General features: G+C 35.6%; 1 protein-coding gene across 3 annotated transcripts in view; it reads right to left on the bottom strand.

Annotated features, from left to right (window-relative positions):
- Window positions 1–9,994, bottom strand: part of DEUP1 (deuterosome assembly protein 1) — a 49,549-nt gene that overhangs the window by 19,244 nt on the left and 20,311 nt on the right. For all 3 annotated transcript variants that reach the window (XM_062639293.1, XM_062639294.1, XM_062639296.1), the window contains 5 exons: window positions 9,176–9,289; window positions 6,647–6,859; window positions 2,691–2,827; window positions 1,968–2,073; window positions 213–407 (listed from right to left, as the gene is read on the bottom strand). In XM_062639293.1, the coding sequence (XP_062495277.1) occupies window positions 213–407; window positions 1,968–2,073; window positions 2,691–2,827; window positions 6,647–6,859; window positions 9,176–9,289 (765 nt within the window). The remainder of the gene's footprint in view (window positions 1–212; window positions 408–1,967; window positions 2,074–2,690; window positions 2,828–6,646; window positions 6,860–9,175; window positions 9,290–9,994) is intronic.

Below are 9,994 nucleotides of genomic sequence, written 5' to 3'. Positions count from 1 at the left end.
GAATGAATTGCAATTTAGATGTACAGTTGACATTTGCCAGTGCATTCTTGTTCCAGTGTCAATTTGGCTGCTCTAGTAACACTTCACAGATATTACAGCACTGCTGATGAAAACTACAGCAAGAAATGTAATGTCTTTTTTCGCAGATAATATATGTCATTACCAATAGTGTGGAGTAAAATGATCTACACTGGTTTTGCCTGCTTGCATACCTGTTGTTTTGCTAACAATTTGTCTTTTATCTCCAACTCCATTTTTAAATGTCTTTCCAGAAGACTAGCTTTCTCCATGATAGTTGCTATAGTGATCTCCTGATGAAGCTCTTCTGTCAGGTCAGAGATTTCCGTCTTCATTCTTTCCTTCTCAGAGTGATGGGACTGCTCCTCTTGATAAACATGGTTTCTTATCTGGAGCAAAAGGTTTCAAGAAGAAAAAATGTTATGCAGTATATATGATTGCATCACTTGCTACCTATCAGTGACCTTTTTGCTGTTGCTTCCAAGGTATCAACTCTTCTAACTGAACCAGAGATTTTTGACATTGCATAATAAAATGTCTTCGTGAATCAGGGCATATAGCTTTATTTATTTTTATGGGTTTGGTTTTTTAACCCTTCTGTTGTGCTTCCATTTACCTATTCAGTATTAGAATTGAACACAATACAAGACATTTAAATTGACATTTAAAAAGAATGTACTAAAAATAATGCTAAAAATTGGTATTTATGGCAAAGACTATCCAAGGAAATATCCATTCAATATACCTAAGTCTGATTTAGTTATATTGCTCCTAAGTTAATTTAGGCTTGAAATAAGTTTAATGCAGCCTAAATTAACTTAGGGCAATATAAATAAATCAATCTAGAGACTCTTTGATGAGAAACTATGTTAGAAATAAAGAGCATATACAGTAAATCACTGTATGAGAATTTTTCCTACTGTAACATAAAATTTAAGGTCAAACTTTCTGCACTGTATCCTGTGCACAGTTCTCCAAAGAATCAGCACAAAGGTTGTTCTCATATCTTTTACTATAACCAACAATTCAGCACTGATTGATAGGTCTTTTTATTATGTAAGAAACAAAACTACATAACCCAGCAAACAACCTTTCAGCCCTATTTTAATAATTCCTTGCAGGACTGTACACAATCAGTAACAGATGGCATTTCGTTTTTATTTATGCAAACTACACAGAAATACTAGAATTGTAAGCAAATAGATGGAGATGATGGAGATGCAAAAAACTCTAAGAGTTAGATCATGCCTATCATGCCAAAATTGCTGCATCTGAGTCAGCTGCATGCAATTAGAGATATTCCTGCTTTGAGTGCTACTGAGCAAAACCACAACATGCCTGAAGATGTTCTGAGCATCCTCTACTCCCAAAGTGTTTTGGCCTGCCAAGCCATATGCCAGTCCACAGTGCTATGCCACCACTGCTTGCACACAGCACTTGAGGAATGTGCAATGCAATGCGGTATGTAGTTCAAACTAAAGAGCGCTGCATAGATTGTGCAGCAGGTGACTGACTAAGCTTGCCCTTGTGCAGCTATCTGTCCTACTGACTTGTAGCAGTTGATCTGTTGACATATCTTACATTTGAGACCACCTACAAACTACTTACCTCCTAAAGCCTATTAATTACTTTTAGCCTTAGAGGGTTTATTATTTGCATGGTATTACTTGAACCACAGTGATGCTTGAGCATGGTCTCTTCCCTCACTTCAGTGAAGTAGCTAGCTCTGTACAGAATCAGAATGTCAATTTTACAGCTATGCACCTACCTCCAGAAATGCAACAATATATGAAAACTTTCTCATGTATGAAAACTTCATGCTCTCCTAAACCCACAATTTATCTCCTGCTCTCTTCTACATACGATCATACCCAAGGTCAGTACTTTTCTCTCTTCTAAAAATCCCATATTGCAATTAAGACCTGGAAATACTTAATGATATGAAATACCTCATTTAGCTCTTCTTGCTGGCATTCTTGACTTTGTGCCAATAGTAATAACTTGGTGTTTTTATTTTCTAGTTGCTCAGTAAGTTGTACACAAAATGGCTGATGCCTTTAAATAAGAAATAAAACATGAAACAAACAGAACATTCAATAACCTTTACCTTACAGCATCCTCTCTACAGTCTGAAACTGTGGAAGAGCTGTGTGCTGACGAAAAAATAAAACAATCAAAGATTTGGCCTAAACCAGGTTGGATCTTGTGAGATTTCTAGAGATTAAGGACAATGCGAGTGCGTGCAGAAAGAATCCTGAAATCTCTTGCAGGCTGGTATTTCCTATAACCTCAAATAGCTGAAGTAGATTAGATAAACCATAAAAAGATGAATGTTTTACTCAAGGGATGTTAGGGAGAATCTTAATTACACGATTTCCAAAGTGTTTTAATGCTGAGAAAATGGAAAAAGCCTGTAAACATATAAAGAGAAATAGATTAAATGCATTGATTTGTAAAGATCTCGGCAGCATTAAAGCCTTTTTACAGAGCCTGCATCTATTGCTGCCGTTTTGTTGTATATAATTGCCAATGAAAATGTTTATTTTAATATTGTTTAGAATCCAACATTTGAATCCAGAGTATCTTAAAACAGCTTTAATTTATATCAAATGTAAAAATAAAAGTTATTAGCTCAGAAGTACTTCTTAATTTAAATATTGTCTTCAACGTACATTTCCTGCATATCTTTATAGTCTCTGATTTTCTGTAGTTCTGTATGCATCTGTTGGCATTCCAGTTGTATCCTTCTCCAGAGAGCATCCCGCCACTGCAGCTCATTCCTCATGTCTGAAAAGCCTGCCTCCATGTTCTAAACAAACAAGCAATTACATAAATAGCTAAATAAATTTAGATGGCTCAAAAAGGTGTGTGTTAACACATCAGTTTCGATACCTGTATAATTTGGATGAAAGGACATACATGATTTTATTATAAGTTTAATTTCTGCAAAAGACACTGCTTTCATGTCAGTTCTCTTTTCCAGAAATGTAATCTAAAAATCAGATGCTGAATATTCGTTAGCTCTTGCAATGTTCCCATGCATCTGCCTCTGAAACCATCATAGGAAACATCATTCAGAAGTTCTTCATTGTACTAAATGCATCTAAAATACATAGTTTGCTTGTTTCAGCAGGTTCTCCACCCTAGAACATGCTTCACATGCAAGAATAAGTGCCACAAGTAACTTCCATTTTCTATTTTCCTAACGGCATTTCCAAATTTATAAGCTTGAAAACTACAAGGCTATAGAAAGGCAGGATTACGTGCATGTCTTTATTAAATATTTCCTGGAAGCTTGGAGCAGATCCATCTAGACATCTGTACTTAGCCACGGTGTGTGCTCAGTCATCTTCAAAACTAGTTCTATCTGCATGGAGTCAACTGCTTATTTAAGTGAATATCACAAAATTATTGAACTATAAGATTCTTCTTAGGGACTCCACAAATCTTACCTCTATTTTGCCATTAGTTTCTGACTGAGAATGTGGTAGACAACCTGAAGATCTATGTTACATTCGCATCACAAACTCTGAATTTCCACAAATATACTGAGAACATACTCAAGAACTCTGAACTATAACCCACGAATAACAAAAGTAGCAATAATAACCAGATTCTTGCAATAATAATATTCAGAGAATACTTATTTCCTCTCACCCAAGATCTAAAAGCATCTTCCAGATTAAAACAAAGGATTTTCCAAGGATGTTGATCCTTTGCCTTTAACACCATTACACTAAATCCGTTAGTATTTTTCATAGTTTCTTCATTTTATTTTAATATAGTTTCCATGTTTAAAAGCAAAAATAAAGTCTTTAAACTTTCATAAGACAACTGGAATCCAGAAATGACATTGCAAGCAAGGAACTTCAAAGGTTTGTTTTCCTTAGAGCCTTATATGAGAATGACCTTCCTCCCAAGAAGCCTGTGGGTTTTCTTTGGCTAAAAGGGCTGCTGCAGACAGATATGAAGTGCTTTTGCTGCATATATAGGTTCATTCATTTTATCCTTTGTTAGTATAAGGCTGAGAGAGCTTTTTTAAACTCTGAAATGCAAGTCTGGGCATATTCATGTGAAATAAAGCTTAATGAACTGTTAAAATTCTCTGCAAGACTTGCTTATGATCATCTTTATGACTTCAACATTCAAGAAATAGTCACAATTATTTTATAATATATGAATCTGGGGGAGGGTTTTCCCCCTGATTTCATTCTGGGGTGGATAAGAGGAATGAATGCTGCACAAATGTGTGGTAGAATCCATATGTGACTGGAGTCATCATACAGATTTACATAAACTGTATTTTCTTCTGTGAATTGTAATAACAGCAGGAACAACAACAGCCACAACAGCAGCCACGGCAATAACTGAAACAGAACTTCAGGTCAAGAGTTTCACACATCACTGCAAAAAAAAAAATCATTTAGATATGTACCACTTATTATTTTAGGGGGTACTTCCTGCATCTAGTTAAAACACCAAAAAGAAAAGTAATTTTGAACCAGAAAACTTTAGGTTTTGTTTAGAGAATATTTAATGGAATACAAGTTTTTAAAGAGTGTGTTTCAATCTGAAAAAATTTCAAAATCCTCTTTTCTTCCCATGTTTGATATCAAAAGGAAGTCTCAAAAGTTTCCTCATCAAGTCCTGTTCTAATACTACTCAAAGCTGTTTGTGGTGGATTGACCCTGGCTGGACTCCAGATGCCCAGCAAAGCTCTCTCACTGCCCTCCTCAGCTGGACAGGAAAGAGAAAATATACCGAAAGGCTCGCGGGTTGAAATAAGGGCAGGGAGAAATCACTCAGCAATTGCTGACATGGGCAAAACAGATTCAACTCAGGGAAGTTAATTTAATTTATCACTAATCAAATCAGAGTGGGGTAATAAGAAATAAAACCAAATCTTCAAACACCCCTCCCTTCTTTCTGTGCTCAGCTTCACTCCTGATTTCTCTACCACCTCCTCCAGAGCAGTCACAGGGGGATGGGGAATGGGAGTTATGGTCAATTCATCACACACTGTCTCCACTGCTCCTTCTTCTTCATGAGGGTATAGGGAAGATATATGGGGCACAATACTAGGCTTGCTGCCATTGCCATCAGCCTTCTCCCCACCTAGATTCCCATTTACCTCTCCCTTCTTTACCCACATCAGGTCCAGCTATTTCCATCCTCCACGTAGCACTCCACATAAACTTGCTTACTTCTTCTGGCTGACAAGAGGCCTTGTGCTTCCTGCTTTCTCACACAGACATTCCTAAAAATATATCTTCTCTGAGCTACACCTTTTCACCATAAATTGCATTTTACATCAGTGTTTTCCTTCTGCAGCTATTTGCAAATGTGGCTTTTCTAACACAGCAGTATTCCAAACTACCAGCACAGTTATTCTGCAACTTTCTGCCCTTTAGCTGACAATGTTATGTACATCTATCTCCACTGCTACTTAAAATATCTTCAGTGCTTCCTACAGCTCCTGTATTCTATTCACACGATTCCAAAAATCCTCTTGCTTGAAGATTTTCTTTAAGGCTACAGCACAATAACACCTACTTTCTCTCTTGTACATCTATCCACCTGCTCCGATTGCCATGATTTCTTCCACTTCGGATTCTAATCCTACCACTTTTGATGGCAGACTAACAGGCCTCAAAACAGAGATTTTTGGTTGCATACCAATAACTTGTATACTAATGTGCAGATGAAATGTATGAACATCACGAGCTAAACTTGGCTGTTCAGACAACACCTGAAATTAACCTCCACAACATATCTGTTAATTCACATGAAGTATATTGCGTATGCAGTTATAACTCTGCAAGGTTGCCTATAAACAGAAATAGATTATCCTTCTTCAGAAAGTATTGAAGTTACTATAGGCCACTCAATACTTTACTGGACCTTAAAGTGCTTCAATGAATAAGCAAACGCATAATTTATATTTGTTACCAGAAAAACACTGCAACGAGAATCTCATTTGTGATCTATTTCAAACATAGCTAATAAAAAAGTCTGTAAAGATCTTGTATTACCGTGGGCTTGTCAGAACTCATATATCAAGACCAAAAGAAGAGGCACAAATGGCTGTCTTCAGACATCAGTGCTATGCTGAAAAACGGTAAACTAGGGATAAGATAAAAGCTGAGGATTCTTTACATGGTTGGCAACTTAAAAATTCATTGACTTCAAAATCTTCCCTCAATAATAATAAAGTGTACCACACACGTTTCTATATACTTATTTACTAGCTATGTGGCAGGCACAGTGTACAACAAGGTGTAAATCAGATAAAGAGGTTTCATAGAAGTCATTTATACACAATAAACCAAGTGAACTAGGCTGAGTTTTTGTAGATGCTATGGATATAGGAAAATTACAAAACCCCTAGATAAACAGACAAGAATAAAATATAGCACTATGTATCAAACATACTTCTGTTTTCTTTTTGAGTGCCACTAAAAAACCGTACTGTTCACAGCTCATTCTGTGTTCCTGTAAATCATATATCTCATGTACAGATCTTTTATAAAGGCATCTCAGTACAACTTTTTAAAGTATATTCCTAAGTAACTAATTAACCAACATTAATCCCTCAGTCATCAGGGGGGAAAAGAAAACCCATCATTACCTGGCACTGGTTTTGGTACATTTTTAGATGCTCTCGGAGTTTCAGATTTTCCTCTTCTAGTTTATTCTTATTTATTGCTATTTCATTCACAGTTGCCTTCAGTTTTTCAATCATCAACTCATCCATTTCACTTTTGGACTGGTCACAGGTAATTACCTCTTCTTGTTCGTGTTTCTTATTGCTTATTTGGAATTGATAATTCTGGGTCTGCTTCTACAGAGCAAGAAAATCTTTTAAATGAAATTCAGTAATTCTATGTAAATTGCTAGGACCAGACCATTCCTATTTAAAACATAAGCTATTTCCATCTTCACCAGGATCTGCTTAGAAAAGATGGCACAATTGAAACAGCCTGCATAACTTCTCTAAAGGATTCTTCCTTTATTTAGTCTCATGTTCCTTGTCCTCAGTTAAAAAAGTGTTTCAGAGACTTTGAAGGGCACAGAAATTTTTCAAGGATATTTCTCCTCTGCTGTGTATTTCCCTAGTACTTAATGTTAATTAGCCTCAAATGTGGAAAAGGTGATTCTCATGACCTACACAAAGCAGTTACCTATAAAAAATAATTTGAGAGAAACATCCTTCTTTGATTCATTGAACTCGGTAGGAGTTGTGTGTGTGTGTGCCTCAGGATAGATATTAACCTTTGACTAGAGGCTAGCATTACATAGTTCATGTATAAACAGCTCAGTTACTACAGGAACTGCACTTTGATACCATTATCCTTAAACTTGGGGAAGATTCATCTGCATGTTCTGCAGAGTCCCACACTCCATTCAGTTTCATGTACTAATTAAAATCCTAAGACAAAACCTTCAGAAAACTGGTATTGCCAGGATTTGTGAACTCACAGGCCTCAAGAAGGATCATAATCACTATGGCAACTGGGCTTGCTGTTTAAAAACTTATCTGGATAGATCCCTCTACTGGGACATTAACAAGCAGCAGTAATTTTTCAGAAGACTGAGAATTCACCAAAAAATGACAATAAAATATAACCTGGAAACCATATTTCATATGCAGAGATCAAGTGAGCAAGAAAATGTGTATTAAAAATAAATAGCGTTACAAACGCTGTATGTCATTGACAAGGACTGCAAAAAGACATGCTTTAGACAGTTTTTGATGTACTTGATTATGTACCCATAATTTGTGTTGGCTGAACACTCAAGTAGAACTGACCACTTGGCTGCATAGCAAATGAAAGCCAAAAGAAATTTGGAGGTAAGATTCATTTCTATAGTGGACAAACTAAGGTCCTCTTGACATCAAGTTACAGAGTCTGACATACCAAACTGTTAAAACATCCCATGAAAAATAGAGTGCACGCCAGACTCCAGCTGGAAATCCAAGACCTCAGAAAAGAGGAATTTCAGACAGTCACAGGACCAGTTAATGCTTTCAGAACAGTTAAAGGGTAACAGTCCATCAGGCTTCTGTTTGATAAAGTAGTCAGTACTATGTTACAGTTGTGAAGAAAACTGTCTTCAAAGAAAGTTCGCTGACATCAGTGAAAGCCTCAACAGAAAAATGTGAATGAGCATTCTGTACTTTGACTTGTCTACCTAAATAATCAACATGCATCCCTCTAGTTTGGTCTTGTCAAAGTCTTGCTCCTTTAACACATTTGTAAGGAAGTTAGAGATACAATATAATGCTTTCAGCATTGAAACCCAAACCTTAACTGCCATCCTTGGAAACATTAAGATTCTCTTAGGAATTGTTAAGAAAGTGTTTCACTAGATTAAGATCCAATGATCTTGGTAACAGTGGAAAAGAGGATTACGAGTCAGCAATGTAATTGGCTTCCCCTTAGTTAATTTTTGAGCTGTCTTGTGGCCCAGTTCACTTGTAAGTTATTTTCTAATATTATTTTAGAGCAGGATAGGTCATCAAGACATCATTAAATCAATTTTCTGTTCTTCATTGGAAGGAATTAAAAAAATAAAAATATGCTGGATCAATAAACTGTCTAAAAAAAAGTAATAGAAAATTGGCAAGTATAAAACAATCAGGAAGTCAGGCAACAACTGAATGATAACTTCAAACTGAAAAGTATGATAAAAAAGGGGTAAGTGATCTAACAAACAACTCCAAGTTGTGATTTTGAAGTAGCATATAGAAATTTTTTTGCATAAATGATATTAATATATTGTTACGATCCTAAAAAAAATAAAAGAGGGCTTTCTTAGATTTGAGGGAACTTTGTATTTGATTCAAGCTAGCAATGGCATGCACTTCTTATTTGGTAAGATACTTTTCAATAACTTGTCATCACAATTAATTGCATATTAGTAAATAGCATAAAAGGTAAAATTATCCCCAAGCTATATTTAAAAAGGAAAAATTAACATGCCTTACCTAAAGGCCTGCCTTGCCTAAAGCAATGTATTCACTACCGATATATCCATGTATTGTCAGATTCACTGTAAGTTTAGTGGTGTTCAGACTTTTTTAGATTAAGATAAAAGAACCATAGCTGAGCTAACAGATCATTTTCTTCCTAAAGCAGGAAGATAAGAATTTTACCTGAAATAAATTACATTTCTTGTACAATAATTTTTGTTGAGCATCTAAATAATCAAGATAATTTTGGCAGATTGTCCCCATCTTATCCCATTCTCTTGATTTTGCCTTAAATTCCTGGAAGACAGCAAAACAAGGCTAGTAAATATAGGGCAAAAATCTTGATCTAAATAACTTTGCAATTTGTATAGTTCTAAGAAAAACCCAGTTGTTTAATTAACACAGAATCTTTCTGTAATTTTGGAAAAGGAGTAAAAAAGAGCAATGATACAAAGCAGCCATCCAGTCATCCCCACCAGAAAAAAAAAGTCTTAAAGATTGTTAATCTGAAAAAAAGGGTGTTAATAATTGTATAAAAATGATAAAATATTTTAAATGACTTCCAGCGCTGTAGATCTTGGAGTTATGACTATAGTACACCCATTTTAGTGGAGGGCAGTTCCTGTGACTTTAAAGCTATATCAGTGTCAAGTAGAGTAATCAGCAGGAACTCAGACCTTTAATGTACAGGGTTATTTTACCAAATTGGACAGCAGCTACTTTGAATAAGTTTTCCTTCTTGCTCTCTTTACATTTGCTGCTTCTGGTTCCAAGTTCACCTAGCTTAATCAAAAACTTAATAAAGAAATTCTATCATATCTGATTTATTTAGTACTGGGTTTGCATTTGCATTTATATCCCTATTTACAGTGTGTTTGAATTTGCTCTTAAATTGTTCCAGATCTTTTATGTTCACAAATAAATGTTAAAGGCAGTATCCCACAAAACCACATAGAACTCCAGTTACTAGAGCTGTTGTTCTTTTATTTTGAAGAATTAACC

The sequence above is a fragment of the Pezoporus occidentalis genome, unplaced genomic scaffold (genome assembly GCF_034315485.1).
Source record: "Pezoporus occidentalis ecotype Australia unplaced genomic scaffold, CSIRO_AGI_Poc_V1 ctg6, whole genome shotgun sequence".
NCBI classification, from domain to species: Eukaryota; Metazoa; Chordata; class Aves; order Psittaciformes; family Psittacidae; genus Pezoporus; species Pezoporus occidentalis.
Note: the sequence above shows the minus strand (reverse complement) of the source record. Positions and strands in the feature narration are given on the sequence as shown.